At 41.4% G+C, this 23,533-nt stretch overlaps 1 protein-coding gene across 6 annotated transcripts in view; it reads right to left on the minus strand.

The window, feature by feature from the left end:
- Positions 1-23,533, minus strand: part of LOC132394227 (uncharacterized) — a 210,610-nt gene that overhangs the window by 138,199 nt on the left and 48,878 nt on the right. For all 6 annotated transcript variants that reach the window (XM_059970105.1, XM_059970104.1, XM_059970103.1 and 3 more), the window contains 4 exons: positions 13,733-13,817; positions 11,189-11,224; positions 5,078-5,217; positions 2-125 (listed from right to left, as the gene is read on the minus strand). In XM_059970105.1, the coding sequence (XP_059826088.1) occupies positions 2-125; positions 5,078-5,217; positions 11,189-11,224; positions 13,733-13,817 (385 nt within the window). The remainder of the gene's footprint in view (position 1; positions 126-5,077; positions 5,218-11,188; positions 11,225-13,732; positions 13,818-23,533) is intronic.

Genomic DNA, 23,533 nt, shown 5'->3' on the forward strand with positions numbered 1-23,533 from the left:
CCCTTTATCCTCACTCCTGAGACGGTCATTGATGATATTAAGGAGCTTTTCTTTCGCTTCAAGAGCCTGAGAAAATCCTGACGACCATGCTGACACTTTCACATTCACAGGAGCAGAGATCAGTCCTATTAATCAAATATCGCAAAACATAACCCATAGAATCATAGGACCAAAACATTCCTTTGCCTGGGTTGGAGGAGCTGCCAGCAATGACAGGCATCAGATCATTCTCAACTTCCCTGCCAGTAGTCAGTGGCACCCTGAAACTCAATACAGTGCATCTGAGCTTCTGCACTACCACTGGACACAACACTGACCCCAAGGCTGTGCAGGTACCTCACATCAGCTCTTATAGCTCATTTAACCCCTCCGCTTTAAACCAGCCAGAGCACTGCCCACATCCCCATTCACTGTCAAACTCAGTTATTTTCCAGTCATATCTGCAAATAATTAAGTTAAAAATATTTAAATAGTTTTATAACAATTTTGATTTTAAAAAACTGATTCCAACAGCTTTCACATACCTCTGATTATCTGGGTGATTTCCAAAGGCTCAGTAATGTTCAGGTTTGACTTTTGATATGTTTGTGCGACCAGTGGCTCCCTTTCTCTCAACTGCGCAACCAATTTTGGCATGATGTGCAAATTTTAAATTTTGATTGCAACTATTGCACTTTTAAACAGTAAAGTGAGAGTCTAACATCACTACTCTATTGTTTGAAATGTTAATGACTCAGGAAATGGCTCTTCATTTCCCATGCTCCCTTTAAACTCACCAATTTTCCATCTCCCGTGCTCTTTAACCTTAACAAGTTCACTGGAAAATTTATCACTCTGCTCTTAGACCTTTTCATTTCACTAATTAAAGTCTGCTGGAGCGTTAACAGACTAATACCCAACAGTCCAGAAAATGTGCTGGTCCAGAACCAAAGTCCCAAGGGTGCTGGATTATCAGAGCTTTACTGTAATTCACTCAAACATTTTACTCAAAATGTTACTCTCTACAAATGGCATAGCTGTGCTGCATGACTTCACAGAATAGAACACAGAATAGTACAGCACAGTACAGGCCCTTCAGCCCACAATGTTGTGCCGACCCTTAAACCCAGCCTCCCATTTAACCCCCTACCTTAAATTCCTCCATATACCTGTCTAGTAGTCTCTTAAACTTCACTAGTGTATCTGCCTCCACCACTGACTCAGGCAGTGCAATCCACATACCAACACACTCTCTGAGTAAAAAACCTTCCTTTAATATTCCCCTTGAACTTCCCACCCCTTAGCTTAAAGCCATGTCTTCTTGTACTGAGCAGTGGTGCCCTGGGGAAGAGGCGCTGGCTGTCCACTCTGTCTATTCCTCTTAATATCTTGTACACCTCTCATCCTTCTTCTCTCCAAAGAGTAAAGCCCTAGCTCCCTTAATCTCTGATCATAATCCATACTCTCTAAACCAGGCAGCATCCTAGTAAATCTCCTCTGTACCCTTTCCAATGAAATGGACACAGTACTCCAAGTGCGGCCTAACCAGAGTTTTATAGAGCTGCATCATTACCTCATGAATATTAAACTCTATCCCTCAACTTATGAAAGCTAACACCCCATAAGCTTTCTTAACTACCCTATCTACCTGTGAGGCAACTTTCAGGGATCTGTGGATATGTACCCCCAGATCCCTCTGGTCCTCCACACTACCAAGTATCCTGCCATTTACTTTGTACTCTGCCATGGAGTTTGTCCTTCCAAAGTGTACCACCTCACACTTCTCTGGGTTGAACTCCATCTGCCACTTCTCAGCCCACTTCTGCATCCTATCAATGTCTCTCTGCAATCTTCGACAATCCTCTACACTATCTACAATACCACCAACCTTTGTGTCGTCTACAAACTTGCCAACCCACCCTTCTACCCCCACATTAATAAAAATCACAAAAAGTAGAGGTCCCAGAATTGATCCTTGTGGGACACCACTAGTCACAACCCTCCAATCTGAATGTACTCCCTCCACCACAACCCTCTGCCTTCTGCAGGCAAGCCAATTCTGAATCCACCTGGCCAAACTTCCCTGGATCCCATGCCTTCTGATTTTCTGAATAAGCCTACCGTGCATATCTAGTACATCTATAATGCTATTATCTGATTCTAGCTGTCTGCACTTGTCATATTTATTCAGTGTCTGCCCTTGCTCAATTCTGGAAAACACTTCAAAGCACAGGCACTACCCAACTCACAGCGCCAGTGTTCTCTATTAATCAATTCCACCTTAGCTTGCTACATTTGAAAGAAAACCTATACATTTCTTTGAACCTATGTGCTTCAATATAAATATAATCACCCCTAATGATGTGTACTAAAAATAAAATTAACTTTTTGTATTTTCATATCTTTTCTACCTAGTCTTGCATTCACACCTATCGTTAATTCAAACTCTAGAAATGACTCTGAAACTTCCTTACTATTAAATGGGCCTTCCACAAAACACCTCAATATACTTCATATCTACTGACATGATCAAGTGGACAAGTTATGGAGTAGTAGTATCTTGACACTAAAGTGCTTTTTACACAAGTTTTTTTCACAAGTGTTGGTGGCTAGCACATGAATGAGTAACCTCATTCAACAGCGTGCACTGCGCATAAACGTTTAAAGGGTGAACATTAGGGAGCTATTTGACTAACTTGAATTCAAAAAAGACTAGCATAATCAGGTAAAAAGAACAGTTAAAAATTGAGTCCAGGCTCTGCAGAACCAAGGAAAACAATTGGAAATTAGCAATTTAAACAGGTTTAAAGAATGTCAAACAAATTCTATTTGAAAGAGGTCAATGTATCAAATAGTAAGACCATGTACCAAAAATGGAGGTTAGAATAATTTAAAACTAGAATCTAAGGCTTAAAAAAGATTATATGTCAATAAAGGGAAGAACTTGCAATTATGGAGTGAATTACATTTGAAGTGCAGTTATTCTTGAAATGCAGTATATTGTGCAGCTATTTTGATCCTTCAAATTTCAATTTTCCTAAACTCCAGTTAACAATTTTATATCTCCCTGCAAGTTAGGTGGAGTTCAGTTGTCCCACAGAATTCTTGCCAACTCTCAGAACAGTCCTATTAATTCCATTCTCCCACACTTACTTCCTTGAGCCTACACCTTCTCACATTCCCACCAGCTCCATCTGGATTCTCCTAGCTGGGGTTAATTTACTCTTCCTAAATCCTCTACAGCCAGCATGTCTTTGAGACATGGGAAAAAACTGGAGCATACAGGAAAATAAATGCACAGTCAAAGGGAGAATGTACATAATTCACAAAAATGCATCAGAAGACAGGATAAAACTTTGGTTGCTGGAGCTGTGAACTACCTGTTATGATGCTGTGTCATCCTGTGATTTGATGAGGGAGCGCATCAACCAGAACAGGCTAATTTATTTCTCTTGAAATGGTGGTTTGGGTTCTGAGGAAGACTCCTCTGGTTATAAGCAAACAGATACAATTAAGTATGGAGCAATGAAGAGATATTGAGAATCTTTTAGAGGGGAATAAGGAGATGACTGAGAAGCTACTATAGTAATGAAAATGCAGAACCACCAAATAGGAGCATAGAAAGGTTTAAGGATAGTGGTGAGGAAAGATAATCAGCACTAAAATTATTCAAGCTGTAGATGGGCAAATAATGTTTGGAGAAAGAGCTTCAAGTGAAACTAGAGATGACATGGGAAGGCTTCAAAATTATGGAAAGAAATTTTGTTTGTCACAATGCAAGATCAAGTAACTGATTCAAAGTCTAGTCTCAAGTAGGAAATCAGTCACATATAATAGACCATTCTATTTTGACAGAAAATTTGATCCTGACGAAAGACTACACGTTTCTTTATATCTGTAACTCTTAGCCAGTCTTATCAACACTTCCATGGTTCCAAGATTATGGAAAATGTGATATAAGGTCATTCTCTTGTTCTGAAAGGTGGCAGTGAGAGGACATGTTTTTCCAATGCTCAGTTATTGGATAAATCTGCTCTTCAACAGTTCAACACAAACTAGACTTAGCTCCATTAACTGCAAAGTGATTGCAGGATCATCTACAGATATTATTTTTTACAAGGGATCTCAAACCAAGCTCAAGAGATGCAATTGCGCTTGGAACAACACACACAAAATGCTGGTGGAACACAGCAGGCCAGGCAGCATCTAAGGAGAAGCACTGTCGACGTTTCGTCAGTCTTGGCCAGAAATGTCGACAGTGCTTCTCCTTATAGATGCTGCTTGGCCTGCTCTGTTCCAGCAGCATTTTGTGTGTGTTGTTTGAATTTCCAGTATCTGCAGATTTCCTCGTGTTTGCAATTGCCCTTGGACCACTTCTCTTAGAAGATGCCTTTTTTCCCCCAAATGTCTAACCAACATTTAACCCTCAAGTAAAACTAGTAAATACCACCTAGTTGCTAACGTTTCCACTGTTAGTGATAACTTGTGAATTTACTTGCAGTACAAACCACACTTCTAAGGACTTTTGGAATATCATATTATAGCGGAAGCTATACAAAAGTCTTTTTCACTTTCCAATTAAAAAACCTAAAAGAGGGAATGGGAAGGGGCGTTTTTATTGGGACAGAGTGCACGGAGTCTCAAAGAGAAACTAAATAAAAACTCTAAAGTTGCGCATCAAGTATGCAAGAAATTTAGATCAGATATAATGGGACATGAACAGGTAAGAGAACCAGGAGAACATGGTTAAGCTCGAAAGGGGCAGAAAATTTGACTGGGTGGTTCAAATGGAATAAAATAACAGTTCAGAATAATTCATAGACCAAAGGAAATGCTTCTATGTTGAAGCATTCTGCAACTTTGATTTCATTTAGTTGTAGCCTCTTCCTGTGCATATTTGCTTATATGCTTACTTTTACTGTTTGCATGATTTGTTTTTTTTTCTGTACAGTGTTTGACAGACAACTTTTTAAAAAAAAAAAATGGGTTTCCTTGTTTTGTGGCTGCCTGTAAGGAGGCGAATCTCAAGGTCGTATACAGTATACTTACTTCGATAATAAACGTACTGTAAACTTTGAAATTTGAATTGAAGACTTACCATGCCAGTGCTGTGTTGAAAGCTCTGTAATCTGTTTGAAGAATGCTGCGGATTCCTCTGCATCAACGTTTAGAAAAATTCCTAGTGCAAGTTCCGTAGCCAGTCGTTTGAACATTCCGTAAATCGCAACAGGCTCTCTGCTGATGGAATAAAACTCAATTATAGCAAGCATTAAAAAGATTACTGTGGTGAAATAACATGCAAATCAGGGTAACAACCGACATCCATTAGGAAACCGTAAAACTATTTTGTGCATTTGAATTGAGAAGAGTAACAGTATTTTTAATGCATATGGAGTAACGAAACTAGAGACAGTCCACTATCCCTTCTAAGATCAAAGTATTGAAAATTCTTGAACAAGTTTTAATGTAATCGGTCATGACATCTAATTAACTACCTTTGCTGTTTTCCTTCCTTAACTTATATCATAATTTTCCATTGCTCTAGATGTGAATTAATTTACCTCACTGGATTCCATTCCACATCCTGCTGGTTTAACTTAACCCCAGCTACAGTTTATGGCAGATACGTTCATCATCATTTTATACAGCTTTCGTTAATTAATGCCTCTGGTGTACAGAGTGTATAATGGGCCACAAGGATCATTTAGTGGCATACTCCAGATTGTAGGTAGGCCCAGAGGAACAGAAGGAAGTTTGAAGAGAGCGAAAGGTTACAAAATACAGGTAATACTAAAGTAATACTGAGCTCTACATTTTTAAAACTGCATCAAGGCTGCATAAAACAGAATATTCACCAGGATGATGAAAGGGCTGTCAAGAAATAGCTGAAAGGAAGTAAGAGAAAGCTAAGAAACAGCACAAAAGATGTGATTTAATTGTGACAATTTTGAAGCCATGAGTGCAGTAAGTTTATTTACTTTGGTGAGTTCAGTGATGAAAAGTCATAAGCTAAAGCCAATGACATGAGTTAAAAAGAACAGAATTTAAAAAAAAAATTCCAGTTAGTTGTTGGGACATGTAATATTTTGAAGAATGTTTTGAGTCATGTCTGCATTCCATACCCAACAGCTTTGACAAAATGATATTAAGTCACCCTTTGGACACTAGTCACTGAAGCAAGAGTATTTGCAAATGCTGAAAGTAAGCAGAGTGCTCCAGGATTGTGATGAAGCAATAAAAGAATGGAAATGAATTCCATGTCAAAATAGATGCATGGCTTGAAGGAGAACTTAGTGCCAGTTTTTTTTCTTCCTTTTGGATGTCATAGGTTACAAGTGTAGGAAGCAATGTCAAAGCAATCAAAGCAGTGCACTTTGTAGATAAACACAAAAACATCAATAAATAGCAGGAGTAAGAGACTTGGCCCTTCATGCCTGTCTAACATTCAATCTGATCATGGGTTATCTGCCCAAGGCCTCAACTCACCTTCTGTACCAGCTTCCCATATCCTAGAATTTCCTAATCTATCAAACGTTTCTCTTCTTCAAGCACCTCCAGTGATCCACCTTCTGGCATAGAAAATACTAAAGATTCATCACCCTCTGTGAGAAAATATTCCACACCCGAGCTTCAAATGACTTGCCCTTATTTGGTAACACTCCCACTGATGGAAAGATCTCCATGTATATTCTGTCATGTTTCATGACTATCTATAGTTCAACAAGATCACCCTTCGTGTTTCTAAATTTGAAAAAATACAGATCCAATTTCTTTATTCTGGGGCAACCCTTTCTTCCAAGAATTAGTACAGTGAAACTCTTCTAGAACATCAAATATGGTTATATCCTTCCTTAGATAAAGGTGTACAGAAATCCAGATATGGCCTCATCAACTCCCAACTGTAGCGATACCTCCTACTTCTAGATTCTAATCCCCTTGCAATAAGAGCCAATGAGTCATTTGTCTACGCAACTATTTGATGCACTTGCTTGCTAACTTTGTGATTTATGCACAGGACAACCAGGACTTCTCTGTACTGCCATGTTTGTTATTGAGGGATAGTGCAGAGCACACCAGGATGTCAGCATGCAGGATATTCCTGAACTTTACTGATTCCCATACTTGTACAGTATGTGAACTCCTCCCATGTGGGAGTGGCTAACTGAGTGCCATAGGGATAACACTATTAACTACCACTACATGTACAACACTCATTTACTCCATTTAGACAAGCCTGCATTTTGATTCCTTTTACTAACAGGCACAATCTCATTTTCCCTCATTAACTTCCACTTGCCAAGTTTTTGTCTACTAACTCAACCTATCCATATCCTGTGACAAGGTCAATATATCCTTAATGCAACATGCTATTTTACCTCATTTGTAATAGGAAAACTTGGATGTCTTATATTCTATTCATTAAGTAATTGAAACCAAATGAGAACATCGGCACACCACCACTTATAACCTGCCAGTATTCAGTCTGTGCGATCACACAATATTACAGGGGCTTATACACCAGACTGGCCAAATGCCTTCTGGAAATCCAAGAACACTACACTTGGAGTCCTGTCTATCTGCACTGCTTATCACATCCTCAAAGGACTCTAGCAAATTTGTCAAACAGGACTTATCCTTCATAAAACTACATTGACTTAATTTGATTACATTAAACAATTCTATAATAGATGTTAAACTAATGGGTCTAGCTTTTGTCTCCCTCCTTTGAACAAAGGGGTAATCTTTGCTTCTAAAAATACTGCTTCCAATCTGTTGGTACCTTTCAAGAACTCTGAGCTTTATAAAACACTGACCAATGGCTCCTGCAGACACTTCCTGTAAATCCCCTCACCCCAGGGTGCAGGCTTATTTTGTCCAACTATCTCTTTTGGGATAGGGACTAATTCACGTTCTTCCATATTAGTTGAAACTACAGCAGCAACGCATCCATCTTTGACTTCCTCCAAAAAGCTCCTAACAGCTCCCACTTCCTCCAATTCTATCTCCTTGTTCACTCCCACCAATAGGCTTCTTGGGAAAAAGAAATTCTAAATCACAAGGGTAAATCACAGGTCACAGTTCGGCAGCAGTCTTTTTTAAAAGGAGAGCTTCTCAGGCATTTAGTGTCACTTCATCGGCCCAATCAAAGGCAGTAGCAGTGCAGAGAAGAGTAAACAAAAGTACAGAAAGGACAAACAGAGTGGCCATTGTTGGGAGTGGGCCTGTGTGAGGGTGGGAGTGCAAGACAAATCTCAAGGGAAGCTTCAGCTCAGAAGAGGCATCGGCTCTGGGTAAGCTTCTGTTAAGGTTCCTTTTCCTTCCCTATTACTGCACCTAGAGTAGTAAATGGCTGTTGTGTGTTCTTCATGCTGGATGTTGGAGTTCTGGCAGACTCGGAGTCTCCCAGGGAACTACACCTGTGTGGTGCATCCGGCTGCAGCTCCTTGAAGACCATGTTAGAGATCTGGAGCAGCAGCTAGTGACCTTCGACTTCCACGGGAGAGTGAGATCAATCAAAGTTACAGGAGAGTAGTCACCCCTAAGTTGCAGGGGGTGAGTAGCTGTGTGACTGTCAAGAAGAATGAAAATATGAATAGGCAGTTCGAGCAGAACACCCATGAGGACATTCCCCTCAAAAATAAGTTTACCGTTTTGGATACTGTTGTGGGGGATGACCTCCCAGGTGAATGACATGGAGACTGGGTTACTGCCACTGAGGATGGGTCTGTGGTGCAGAAGGGAAAGAGGGAGAGGGAGAGGGAGAAATAGTCAGAGGAACAGGCAGGAGATTCTGTGGACATGAACAGGACATCCAGATGGTATGCTGCCTCCCAGGTGCCAGGGTCAGGGACATCTTGGAACACATCCACAGCATTTGGTGGGGGGCAGGGGAGGCAGCCAGACATCTTGGTAATATTGGTACCAATGACATAGGAAGGAAAAGCAAAGAGGTCCTGAAGAGAGAATTTAGAGAGCTAGGAAGACGACTCCCGGGTAGTAATTTCTGGATTGCTGCCTATGCCACGCACCATTGAGAGTAGGAACAGGATGATTTGGCAGACGAATCTGCGGCTGAGAAACTGGTGCAGGGGACAGGGCTTCAGGTTCTTGGATCATTGGGATCTCTTCTGGGAGAGATATGACCTGTCCAAAAGGGATGGGTTGCAGCTGAACCAAGGAGAACCAATATTCTCGTGGTCAGGTTTGTTAGAGCTGTAGGGGAGGGTTTAAACTAATTTGGCAGGGGGGTGGGGTGGGAACTGCAGTGAAGGGGCTCAGGATAGGACGGATGGTAAAAAAGCCAAGATAGCATGCAGTCAGACTGTCAGGAAGGGCAAGCAGATAACAGGGCAAAATTGCAGCCAGCAGGGTGAGTATCAGTGCATTAGGGATGCAGATTCAAGAAGGGTAGCAAATACAGTACAATCGGCCCTCCTTATCTGCGCATTCCGTATCCGCGGATTCAACCAACTGTGGATCGGGGAAACCTGGAAGCTCTCTCTCCAGCATTTGTTGTTTGAGCACGTACAGACGTTTTTTTCTTTTCATTTTTCCCTAAACAATACAGTATAGCAACTATTTACATTGTATTAGGTACTATAAGTAATCTAGAGATGATTTAAAGTATACGGGAGGATGTGCATAGGTTACCGCGGATCAGGATTGAGAAAAAAAACCTGGAAGTTCTCTCTCTAGTACTCATTGTTTGAGCACATAGACTTTTTTTCTTGTCATTATTCCTTAAACAATACAGTATAACAAACTATTTACATAGAATTTACATTATATTAGCTATTAGAAGCAAGTCAGAACAGGTACATCCAGTATTATTTAGCGTCAGTTAGTCAAAGATTTGTCTTAGTATATAGTATATATTTTACCTTTCTATACATATAAAACACTTAAGAAACATATGTATTCAATAATTAAACCACTGTGTTGCTTAGTAATAATTGTAGCTTTCATCGGGGCAGGGCCTTTCACATGTTCCATTATTCTCATTTTATCCTTTAAAATTGTTCCGATCATTGACTGACTGTAGCCTAATGCTTTTCCAATTACCAATGGCCTTTCACCTCTTTCCAATCGCTTTATTATTTCCACTTTATTTTCAATCATGATCGCTTCCGTCAATGGAACAGAAACATTGCGGGCGGCGGGTCCCAAGCTCCGCCAGGTCCTAAATTCCACCCTCACTGAGACAGGTTAAATAAGGTTCGGAGATCCCCCGGGTCCTAAATTCCACCCTCACTGAGACAGGTTAAATAAGGTTCGGAGATCCCCCGGGTCCTAAATTCCACCCTCACTGAGACAGGTTAAATAAGGTTCGGAGATCCCCCGGGTCCTAAATTCCACCCTCACTGAGACAGGTTAAATAAGGTTCGGAGATCCCCCGGGTCCTAAATTCCACCCTCACTGAGACAGGTTAAATAAGGTTCGGAGATCCCCCGGGTCCTAAATTCCACCCTCACTGAGACAGGTTAAATAAGGTTCGGAGATCCCCCGGGTCCTAAATTCCACCCTCACTGAGACAGGTTAAATAAGGTTCGGAGATCCCCCGGGTCCTAAATTCCACCCTCACTGAGACAGGTTAAATAAGGTTCGGAGATCCCCTGGGTCCTAAATTCCACCCTCACTGAGACAGGTTAAATAAGGGACTTGAGCATCCGTGTTTTTTGGTTAACATGGAGGGTCCCGGAACCAATATCCGCGGATAAGGAGGGCCGACTGTACTCAAACTGTTCTAACTTAATGCATGGAGTATAAGAAAAAAGGAGGAAGATCCTGTTGCACTCTTACAGATTGTCAGGTATGATGTGGCCATCACTGAATTGTGGCTGAAGGATGCCTGTAGTTGGGAGCTGAAGGTCCAAGGTTACACATTGTATTAGAGGATTAGGAAGGCAGACAGAGGGGGTGGCATGGCTCTGCTGGTGAAGAATGGCATCATTAGAAAGATGTAACATAGGACTGAAAGATGTTGAAACTTTGTGAGTCGAGTTAAGAAGCTACAAGGACCCTGATGGCAGTTATACACAGGCCTCTCAACAGGAGCTAAGATGCGGACTCGAAAAAGTATAAAAAGAAAATCAGTTTATCATTTTGTTTGGAATGCATCCTCCAAAGAATACATTTTCCTCATGGATATAGAGAAAGACTTTTAATCAAATAAATGTTAGTTTACTCAGAAGTAGATATGCACTCTTACCATTGTTCAAGGTCCTTCAAATTCCTCGTACATACTCTAAACAAAGCAAATGTATTTTTAAAGATACATTTTGGAATACAGTATCACTTGGGTAAATATGCATTTCAAAACAAAACTCCAAGTTGAAAGATTTAACAAACAATACTACATACAATTCATTAAACTCCACAATATAAAATGCAACATGAAATTAAACTTAAGGATTTCACATCTAAGATTATTGAACTCAATACTTCAACCCTTTCACATTGGTTTGTCAAAGTTTTTTTGATGGTTTTCGGTGATGTTTATTTTTTCCTCTACATTTTTTAAAATTTGCTGACTATAGATAAAAATATACTTTGAGAACACCAGAAATAAAAAGTCACTGGAGTGACGAACCTCCCCGAAGATTCTAACATGTCTAACAGGAGATCTGAACTGCATTATATGACAAGTACACTGTCTAGTGAATTCTCTTCAGGCTAATTTTGTTTGCAATGCATACTTCATGAATAACACTTTCCACATGAATACATAGAAAACTACTTTCGGGGAAAAGGCAATATATCTGTTAAACAAAAAATGCAGTCAGAAAGATCAGCTATGTACAAGAAACAGTAAGTTTTCAAAACAAAACTTTCAGATCCTTCTTTTTAAACCAGAAATTGTCAAGGTGTATTTCAACTTCCAGGGAGGATAAGTTTATTCATTCATCTTACAAATACAAGAAGATGAAATGTCAAAGCTGTTTGAATCGAGTGAATCCTTCCAGTTGCAGATTTAATCCAGGCTAGTAATAAGAGAGCTGCTTTATGAGGGGTGCTGACTTTATGGTGAGTTAAAAAAAACTTCTTTCATTATTGTCAAATGATCCCATAAATGAGAATTTATAAATCAATTTTATGTACAGTATTTCTCTTTCAACCATTGTTTCTATTTTTTTTAGAACAGGTCTTGTGTAGACATCAACTGGAATGAATTATAGCAAAGACTACAAGTAACAACTTCTTTGAAAATGTACTTCATTAGCCACAGAATGCAACGGGACACTGAGGCCACAAATCAGCACAAGAATGTAAGAGACAGAAGCAGCAGCAGAAGCAACCCACCTATCCCCTCAAGACAGCTCTGTCATTCAATAGGATTAGAAACCATCATCTTCAGTATCACTTTCCATATATTGATCTCTCAGGGAATCAAAGAATTTTGAGAAATCATCTTAAATATACTCAGTAAAGAAGCCCTCTTTGATAGAGAATTAAAAAGACTCACTACTCACAAATTTCTGGATCTGCATCTTGGATAGATTATGCACAGTTCCTTCATTTGCAGACCTGAGGTAGTCCATGGATCTCTTACTTAATGTTATTGGTCCAAGGCATAAAAAAAGGTAGGAACCTCTGATGTAGACTGTGAACAGCTTGGGCATCTGTGATTATCCTCAAAGTATCATACTCTCCAAAAAAAATGATTAACTTCTTTGCCATCCCCTTATTCCAGAACATAATTCCAACTATTTATGCTTGCCTTCATCATTGCTCAGCTTGTAACTTTTGTTAAAATTAGTTAGGCAGCCTTTTCATATGCAGTGATCATTTTCTACTGTTGTTCTCTTAAAACTTGAGAATTTAGCTTCTCACTAACAAAATTACAACTCTTGTAAAGGCCCAAGAAGAATGTGGTAGTGATACCAAAAACCCAATTATTTGGGCTTATATATGCCTCCTTTTCTTTAATATTTAAAGCCAATGAAGACATTGCACACAATGGAAGTATTTTTTTTCTGAGGTGTTACTAGCATCAGTGACCCTTGCAGAACATTTGTAATTAGCAAAATTCAGTGCAGCAACAGTATGCAAATTTCCTATAGAATCAAAAATCTTGATTTAAGTCATTAAAAATGATGTTTCCATTCTAACACCTATGCTGGCAAAATTTCTGAAAACCTATCTTGCAGCTCAAAATTTATATCTAATAACTTTCCCTATCTGTTTGAATTCCAGGATATATTACTGGAAATTAATTCCATTAAGCTTAGAGGGGAAAGAGGGGTGCCTCAGTAATGAAGTGATGATGCATCACACAAAATTTCCACCACTCCTTCACACTCCAGATGTCTTAGAACAATGGCCCGCCACCAGAAGAGAATAGGAGAAATTGAAACTTCACAAAATGACAGATCATTCCAAGTTGATTTAGGGTCAAAGCCAAGTTAAAAATACTTATCAACTTCATTTTTACTCATTCCAGTGATGTGATCACAAAAGCCAAATGCACAGGATCCAATCACAGCAGTGATTACAATAAATACTGTCTAGGTTTTGCTTTATACAGAAAGATACAGGTTACTTCATTTGCTGACAAGTTGTGAATGAAATCTAACATTGTGCAATCATCGGTAAAACACCTCTACTTGAAGAAAGGCAGGTTGTGATTTAAGAGCATTGTTGCAAGTATCAGACTGCAGGCTTGCAAAAGGTTATTGAAATTGTTACTAGATTTAAGAATGTGGATCAAGTATTCAGAATTAGCCTGGAATAATTAAGCAACACAGTTACCTACCTGTTAATATAATCTCTATGGATTTCAAGAGCTTTGCTGTTGAACAACTGCATTAGTGACAACCGCAATAACTGCGCCTCTTCGCCTAAATACAGTAAGAAAAACCTTTAATGAAAATTTGCACAATGTAAAATCCATCTCAAAACTATCTAAACTGTTCAAATACAAAATAAACATTATATTTGTCGGCTGAAAATGCTAATTAACAAAAGGATAATTATCAATAGGGAGCTGAGGAAATAAAAGACATCTCAAAAACTGTACATGCAAAGAATGTGGAATGCACTACCAACTAAAGTTTAGCGCCTGAACCAGACCAATATAGAAAGCTGAATTAAGTGGGGTTCTGAAGGGAAAAAATGTGACGAACAGGGCAGAAGAGTTGACGCCCATGTAATATGTTGTTCCAGTGCAAATAATTCACCATGTATTTATTGTCAGAGCAAATAACAACTGCCAACTTACTTACAGCAAGATTCCAACAAGCTTGTCAGCAAATCATTGACTTTCTATTGCATTTGGATAAAGTTCATTCTTTACCAATGAATCCACAGATTTACACATTCTACAAAGGTTGTTAATACAGTTCTGCTGTGTTATCTGCATAGCCACATGACAAGATAGTATTACTCCAACAGAAAATTATCCTGCATTTACAAACTGGTGTGTTATTGCCCGTGGCTACGTAAATGTCATAATGGCAAATAATGCAATGATTGTAAATAACATTATTAAGATGGAGACACAAGAGACTGCAGATGCTGAGATTGGCAAAAAAAACACAACTGAAGAAACTCAGCACATCAGGCACCCTCTGTAGAGGGAAAAAGGCTCGATGTTGGAGGTTGAGACACTTCATCTGGACTGGAAGGGTAGAGGTGAGGTAGCAGGTATAAATAGGTGAGGGGAAGGGGTGTAACAGGAGCAGGCATGCAATATGTGAACCTGGGTGAGTGGAGGTGACAGGCAAATGGAGGATAGAATGTAAAAAGAGAAAGCGGCTGGGAAAAGATAGGTGGAAATAAAAAAAAAGGCTTGAGAATTATAAATTATGATATGAAGAACAACCGTCCAATTTCCTCTAGAGACACTGCCCCACCCATTGAAATCTTTCAGCAGTTTTTTTTTTGCATAACATTATCAACATTTTGGTTCCACTTGCTTTAACTTGATTATCTTACATAAGATATAAGATATAAGAGCAGAATTAGTCCATTTAGCCAATCGAGTCTGCTCAACTTTTTTATCATGGTTGATCTATTTTACCTCAGCCACAATCTCCTGTCTTCCCCTGCTGCATGCAACCCCTCACCCCCCCCCCCCACCCTCATTGCCTGATCAATCATTTACCACTATTTGATTAGCAACATGCTGGAGTGACATTTAATATGCCTCAAGACAAATAAACATCTCTCAAATTTTACTGCAGTAACACACACAAAATGCTGGAAGAACTCAGCAGGCCAGGCAGCATCTGTGGAAATGAATAAACAGTCGACGTTTCTCATCAGGACTGGAGAAAAAAAGATGAGAAATCAGTGAGGTGGTGGGAGGGAAGGAAGAAATACAAAGTGGTAGGTGATAGGTGAAACCGGGAGAGGGGAAGGGGTGAAGTAAAGAGCTGGGAAGTTGATCAGTGAAAGAGATAAAAGGCTGGAGAAGTGGGAATCTGATAGGAGAGGACAGAAGGTCATGGAAGGGAAAGGGGAGGAGCACCAGGAGGTGATGAGCAGGTAAGGAGATAAGGGAAGAGGAGGAAATGGCAATGGGAAATGATGACACTGAGGAGGGAGTGTAATTACTGCAAGTTTGAGAAGTCGATGCTTATGCTATCAAGCTGGTGGCTACCCAGACGAATACAAGGTGTTGTTCCTCCAGCCTGAATATGGCCTATCGTGGCAGTAGAGGTTAACATTGACTGACATGTCAGAATGGGAATTATTTTCATTATCCTTAATTATAATGGGAAGTCACTCAGAGATCACACTTTTTCTGGCGGACAGAGCAGACTCACAACCTATGTTGGGTCTCACCGATATACAGGTGGCCAAACCGGGAGCACTGGACACAGTAAATGGCTCCAACTGACTCACAGGTGAAGTGTTGCCTCACCTGGAAAGACTGTTTGGGGCTCTGAATAATGGTGAGGGAGGAGCTGTAGGGCCAGGTGTGCCAACTATTCAGCTTGCATGGATAAGTACCAGGAGGAGATCAGTGGGGAGGGACGAGTGGACCAGGGACTCGCACAGGGAATGATTCCTGTGGAAAGCAGAAAGTGGGAGGGTGTGGGGAGGAGGGAAAGATGTGCTTGGTGGTGGAATCAAATTTTATTCATGGTTTAACTAGACTAAATACAGTAGATTCCAATTAGTTGGGCCACCAGTTAATCAGGACAGCTGCTTATTTGGGACAACTCCTAAAGACAAAAACTAATCGAGAAAACAGCCAGAATTCCTTTTGTTTATTTGGGACAACAGACTGCTTAATTGGGACAGAGACTGTTGCTGAATAGTTTCCAACTGGCATCAGTCATGTGCACTTGTGTAGTTGTTAGACACAACACTGTGCTTAGGGCAAATAGTTTTTAAATAACATCAACTGCATGTGTTTGTGTCCAAAAAGCAGTAATGCTGCAAAATAAGCATTAAGACAATTCTGAACCGTTACGCTCTCTGCATTTTCAAGTATTCCAGCTGAAATAGCTGGGAGTGAAAACGAAACAATTACAAGGAATCTGATGGTATCAACAACCATCTTGAATGTTACAATGAGAACAAAGATTGGGAGGATGCAATCATCGAAAGAACTGTATGAAGACAGTCCATTATCTGCACTAGGTATCTGTACTGATTTTGTTCACTTACAGTCAAAAGAGCATGGCAGCATACACTGGATGAATTCCTCCTTTTATAACTATTATGAACAAATACAGTTTTATAGTACTATAGTAGAATCGGTAGGGTTCTAATTTATCCTCCATTTCATTTAAGTATATAAATTTGTTACTCCGTTAAATGATAGTTTGTCTTCTTTAAAAAAAAACCTTTTTAACTATTTCCATGACACTTTGGCTAATTAGTGCAGCATTACTGGCTAAGACGTACAGGTCCTGATGTGTCCCAATTAACTGGAATCCACAGTATCTTGTAAGATATTTATATGAGTATTTTCTTTACTTTCCTGAACAGTAATTTTAATTTGTTACTTGCAGTTGATATTTTAAGTCTACATTGATTTTAACTGTATGTCTTTAGACAACTTTGGTAACTGTTCATCACTCTCAGACTGATCAGTACTAGACCTTTGAACTCAAAGAAAAGGCTATAGGAGGATTTTCTTTTTTGAATGAAACATCTGTCAGACATGTAAAGCCACATTTCTGAGTGAATAACAGCACTGAGTGATTTATGTTGGCTCATTTGAGCAAGAACTTCACTGTTAAGTGAATTGGTCCACAGATTTAACTGATCTTAGTTGGAAAGGTCAAGGTTCATTGACCATTACACAAGGAAAAGGTACAATAATCTCATCAGAAAAATAAACATTCAGAAGTTTCTTGTCAAAATCAAAGGCCCCAAACCATACAAATTAAATTAAATGTGGAAATTTGAAAAACTATACTGGCAGTATCAGTATTTTAAATTTTTTAATAGAGTAGTTTAGGAGACACGTTAACTTTTACTTGATGCATAACACTGGAAATGCATTGTTGATGTAAACAATAATGAGTGCCTGCCTATACTTGACTTTCTTATTATTGTATGATTTTCATGTTGTCATCCATCAGTTACTGCTGTTACAATAGCAATACTGCAATGGAAGGATTCAAATCACTACAGGAGATTTATGCTCTTCAGCAGATAAATAGTTCCAGCAGCTAACAAAATATATAAAACAAATGCACACAGCAGGTGGAAATTCATGTCATTTAAATGATTGATAATAAACTTAGAATATAGAAATCTACAGCACATTACAGGCCCTTCCGCCCACAATGTTGTGCTGACCACGTAACTTACTCTAGAAACTGCCTAGAATTTCCCTGGTGCATAGCCCTCTATTTTTCTAAGCTCCATGTACCTATCTAAGAGGCTTTTAAAAGACCCTATTGTATCCATTTCCACCACCACTGCCGGCAGTGCATTCCACACATCCACCACTCTGTGTGAAACTTATTCTGAAAAGCTGAGAAAATACATTTTAAAGCCATTATATTTTACATTAATATCCTTTCTCTTTTATCTCCACTTCTCCCCCTCTTATGCAGAGATAAAACTGGTTTGATGAGTAGGCCATAGATGCTAATACTGTTGCACTTAATGCAAACATTAAGCACTGTTAGACTAAATATAACTCACAGCTAACTACCTCAATCTGATGCACATTTTCTACGATTAAACACATCCAGCCCAACCACTGATGCAATCTTGTGCAAACTTGGCAATCAGATCCATTAAAGCTGATTCTGTGATTTCTGCCTTCACGTAACAAAAATTATTTATATTCTTCATCTTTACTTTTTGTGTGAAATGCAGTATTCAGTAGTCCGATGTGCTTTTTTTGTATGGTTTGCATATTTTATGACCTTCCAGGAGAATCTGCCTCAATAACTGTATTTTACTTTTGAAGAGGAAAAGACTCCCCCCTCCCCCAGTTTATTCCCTTCTAACTTTACAATTAATCAACATTAGGAGATCTTGAAGTGGTGTAAAAGTAGATCAGCCATGATGAAATGGCGGAGCAGACTCGATGAGCCAAAGAGCCTAGTTCTGCTTGGAGCAGAATAAGGCTATTTGGCCATTGAGTCTGCTATGCAATTTCATTATGGCTGTTCCATTTTCCTCTCAGCTTCAATCTCTGGCCTTCTCCCCTTATCTCTTCATGCCCTAACTAATCAAGAACCTATCAATCTCGGCCTTAAACATGCATAAAGACTTGGCCTCCACAGTTCTCTGTGGAAAGGATTTCCACAGATGCACCAGTCTCTGGCTCCTCCTCATCTGTGTTCAAATGGAAGTCCCTCTATTCTGAGGCTCTGTCCTCTGGTCTTAGTCTTCCCCACCATAGAAACATCCTCTCCACATCATCAATGCCTTTCAATATTTGATATGTTTCAATGAGATTCCCCTCATTCTTCTGAATTCCATCGAGTGTTTGGCTGAAGAAAACAGCACCAGTAAACAACGCGATCAAGGGCAACATCCTTCAGACAGTTCACAAAACTGTTTCTTTCACTTCTTTCAAATGCAGTTCTGCTGCTATTGGAACGCGTGGGGTTTCTGGGCCGATTGAGTGATCTGGCACTTTGCTCTCACCGAGGGGGTTCAGTGAGGTTGAGCGGAGTGTGCAGCCTGGAGGCCGAGAACCCTGGAGAACAGACGCTAGCCCATGATCAACTCCATTTCTCACTGATCCTGCTGATTAAAGCGTAGAAGATTGAAATCAACAAGGATAACAGTGGAAGTCCCTCTCTTTCACTCCCTCTCCCGGAGGAAGGTGCCTGAATGTGAGGGTTCTCTCTATCTCGCTCTCTGCTTCTAGAAGAAGGTGCCTGTGTTCGATTGGTCTCTCTCTCTCACTGTTGCCAGAGTCCCGGGTCTTGCACAAGGTTGAATCCACAGTTTGTGAATTGGACTCTGTAGTTCATGTTATGGTGTGTTTCTGGTCCCTCCTGTTCTGTTGCTATTTTGTGCACTTTTGATTGAAATGGACTCTCTCCATGGCTTGCAGTCAATGAACAATGCAGCACTGGATTGAACTGAATATTTCTCGACTGCCTCTATGAATTGCAGTTCGACATTTTATATTGATTTTCAGTCTTTTTTTTGTACCATTTGCGCGATTTCTTTGTGGGTTCCATGGTTTGTTTAGTGGCTGTCTGTGGGAAGACAGGTTTGTACACTGCATACGTACTTCGATAATGAAAGTACTTTGAATCTTTACAGGTCCACAGCCATCAAACAATCCTCACATGATAAACTTTTTCATCTCGAAATCATTCTCGTGAAGCCCGTTCCAATGTCAGCACATCCCTTCTTAGATAAGGGCCCCAAAACTGCTCTCAATAGTCCAAGTGAGGCCTCACCAGTGACTCAACATAACATCCTTGTTTTTATATTCTAGTTACCACTGCCACACTTCTACTAAATTCCTTTCTGTAATCCTGTTTTTTTATAAACTTGCCCAAAGTTCTTTCATCACTCATTCCTCACTGGATCTCCATCATTCAATTGCATAATTTCAGCAATTTCCTTCATAAATCTAACTTGTTTCTCATTTTGAAAAGATCAACAACTTAATCAAATACTCCACTCATCCAACTTTGATCTCCAATGGACTCCATTGAACACTTTACAGAATGGAACCACGTTCTTACCGACTTTCTAAGTATTTCCAAGCTCCACTACTTCTTAGCTGAGACGTCCAAAATAAGTCTCTTCGGCCTTTAAGTGCCAAGCCTTTCCAGTTCCATCTCACATTCGCTACACATTTAATCAAGTGTTTTGGAAATTTTGAAAAATGGTAAGGTGATTGGTAAGTAGATGTTCCTTTGCTTGTCATTGGTATAGCACTGCATCAATGAAGTTGTCTCCCACTGAATTCCAGAACCAAGGCCTGACTGGTGGTCTTTTATCCTGAGTGCAGTATTTGGGTTTGGCATTCAGTGCCCTAAAACCACAGAAACTAAAGTAAATACAAATACCTCAAAGAAACCAAAAAAATCAGATGTGAATTAAATGAATTGATTGGAAGATGGCTGCAACTTCGAATCATACCCCAGCTAGGCTGACATTTTGGCAGTCAGAATTCAGAGGGAGTGCTACAAAATCAAAGTTGATTTAACTGAGGTGAGGTTTAACTGCTCCCTTATGAAAGATCTCTCAGTTTCCTTCAATCTCCTGGTCAGTATTAACTCTTCAACCAAACAAGTATCACAAAAAAGATTTTTATTCAATAAATCATATCCTTGTTTTAGATATTGCTATTCATAAAATAAGAAAGAAACAGAAATAGTGCATTGCCTGTGAAATACTTTTAAGCTTTTTACAATCCCTCTTTAAATTGTCCAAGACTGCTGCAGATCTTTTGCTTAGATGTGATGAGATGGCTGAAGATCAAGGTTTATAGATTTAATACTCACATGATGCTTTCTTCACAAACTCATGAAAAAAGCAACTACAGTTTCTTGTGCAACTTAGTATGTGCTGGAGCAGAATGTTCCATCCTGGGAAATTTGTGCAGTAATGTCAAACAATTAGCACTTGAAAATCAATTTCTGGTCTTGAAGATCACTCCCTGCTGGGGGTACCATCAGCTATATTTCCCTTAAATGTTATTCTTTCCCTTAAATGTTATTCTTTCACTAACTTTAAGACTATGTATTATTCTGCATGAATTTGTTTAGTGGAGATGTGTCAGTACTGCAGTGGCGCACAAAGCGCTACGAAAGGAACACACAGAGGCAGAGAGAGCTGAACTTGGAAAGGCTTTACTGATTCAAACTCGCACACTTAAAGGTCCACCCCAAGTGGGCCGCATGTCTGCCTGCTGCTTGCGATGGTGGTTCAAGCTCCACATCTGCGGACTGCCACACCACCCCCCAGAAATGTCCATCGGGGAGTGGAGCCTCCAGTCTGTGTGGCTTGCCTGGGTGGCCTGCCTCGCTGACACGGTGCAGGTACCCTCACTGGTTGCTCAATGTCCAAGTGCCCCGGTTTGAGGCGGTCCACTGTAAAAGTCTCTTCCCAGCCACCTACATCCATGACACACGTGGTTCCATTGTGCCGGATCACCTTGAAGGGTCCCTCGTACAGCCGCTGTAGAGGAGACCTGTGCATGCCCCCGCGAATAAAAACATACTCACAGTCTCGGAGGTCTTTAGGGGTGAAGGATGGCGTGGGACTATGCCTGGAGGTCGGGACTGGTGCCAGGGTCCCTACCTTGTTCCGCAGCCTCGTTAGCACTGCTGCTGGAGTTTCTTCTGAACCTCGGGCCTTTGGTACAAACTTGCCTGCGACGGTCAGGGGGGCGCTGTAGACCAGTTCCGCCGAGGTGTCCAAGTCCTCCTTGGGGGCTGTGCGGATGCCCAATAGGACCCAGGGAAGCTCGTCTATCCAGTTGGCGCCCCTGAGGTGTGCCATCATGGCCGAGTTGAGATACCGGTGGCATCACTCTACCAAACCATTGGACTGGGGATGGTACACTGTGGTGTGATGCAGCTGGGTGCCCAGGAGCTGCACCAGTGTTGTCCACAAACCAGACATGAACTGTGCCCCTCTGTCGGGGGTGATGTCCATTGGGAGGCCAGTTGGCAATGAACGTCCTGACGCAGGACTCAGTGGACGTGTCTGTGAGTGGTACGGCTTCAGGCCACCTGGTGAACCTGTCTACCATGGTAAAGGTATACCTGGTGCCCCGGGAAACCGGCAGGGGGCCGACGATGTCCACGTGGATGTGTTGGAACTTCCTTTGCATCGGCTGGAACTACTGGAGGGGAGCCCTCACGTGCCACTTGACTTTGGCGGTCTGGCAGTGTACGCAGGTCCTGGCCCAGTGTCCGATCTGTTTGCGTAAACCGTGCCAGATGAATCTGTCCGCTACCAGCTTGATGGACGCCGGGATGGACGGGTGGGCCAGGTCGTGCAGGGTGTCGAACACCCGGCACCTCCATGCTGCTGGTACCAGGGGTCGGGGTTTGCCGGTAGACACGTCACACAGGAGTCGATCCGCTGCCGGGCTGATGGAGACGTCCTCCAACCGGAGCCCCAAAACAGTGGTGCGGTAAGCCAGAATCTTGGGGTCCGACCGTTGTGCTTCCACCAGTGCTGCGTAGTCTATTCCTGAGGATGATATGCCTACTGAGTGGAGGCAGGGGCGAGACAGTGTGTCAGCGATGACATTGTTCTTCCCTGCAATGTGGCAGACGTCCGTGGTGAATTCTGAAATAAAGGACAGGTGCCTCTGCTGCCGAGCTGACCATGGGTCCGATACCTTGGCCATTGCGAAGATGAGGGACTTGTGGTCCGTATACATGGTGAACTCCCTTCCCTCGAGGAAGTACCGAAAATGCCGGACAGCCAGGTAGAGCGCCAGCAACTCTCTGTCGAAGGCGCTGTACTTCACCTCTGGTGGCCGTAGGTGCCGGCTGAAGAAAGCGAGTGGTCACCACTGGTCCTCGACGAGCTGCTCCAGGATTCCACCGACTGCCGTGTCGGAAACGTTGACTGTGAGTGCCGTGGGTACATCGACTCTCGGGTGCTCCAGGAGGGCCGCCTTCGCCAGCGCCTCCTTGGCCTGCTGAAATGCCTCCGTGGACTCCGCGTCCCATGCCGCTGCTTTGGCCTTGCCGGCCATCAGGCTGAACAAGGGCCTCATGATGCAGGCCACCGCCAGCACGATCCGATGATAAATGTTGACCATCCCTACAAACTACTGCAGGCCCTTGACCGTGCTGGGCTTGAGGAACTGGCGGATGGCCTGGACCTTGTCCGGTACGGGAATTGCGCCATGTTGGTTGAATCTGTGGCCCACAAAGTCGATCTCCATCAGCCCAAACTGGCACTTTGCCTGATTGATTGCCAGTCCATGGTCGCTCAGGCGTTGGCAGAGCTGGCGCAAGTGTGCCACATACTTTTGGTGCAAACTGCTGGCCACCAGGATATCGTCCAAGTAAATGAAAACGAAATCCAGGCCACATCCCACCGAGTCCATGAGCCTTTGGAAAGTTTAGGCTGCATTCTTGAGACTGAAAGGCATCCTCAGGAATTCAAATAAGCCGAACGGGGTGATGAGGGCTGTCTT

This window comes from Hypanus sabinus, chromosome 5 (genome assembly GCF_030144855.1).
Source record: "Hypanus sabinus isolate sHypSab1 chromosome 5, sHypSab1.hap1, whole genome shotgun sequence".
Taxonomy (NCBI): Eukaryota; Metazoa; Chordata; class Chondrichthyes; order Myliobatiformes; family Dasyatidae; genus Hypanus; species Hypanus sabinus.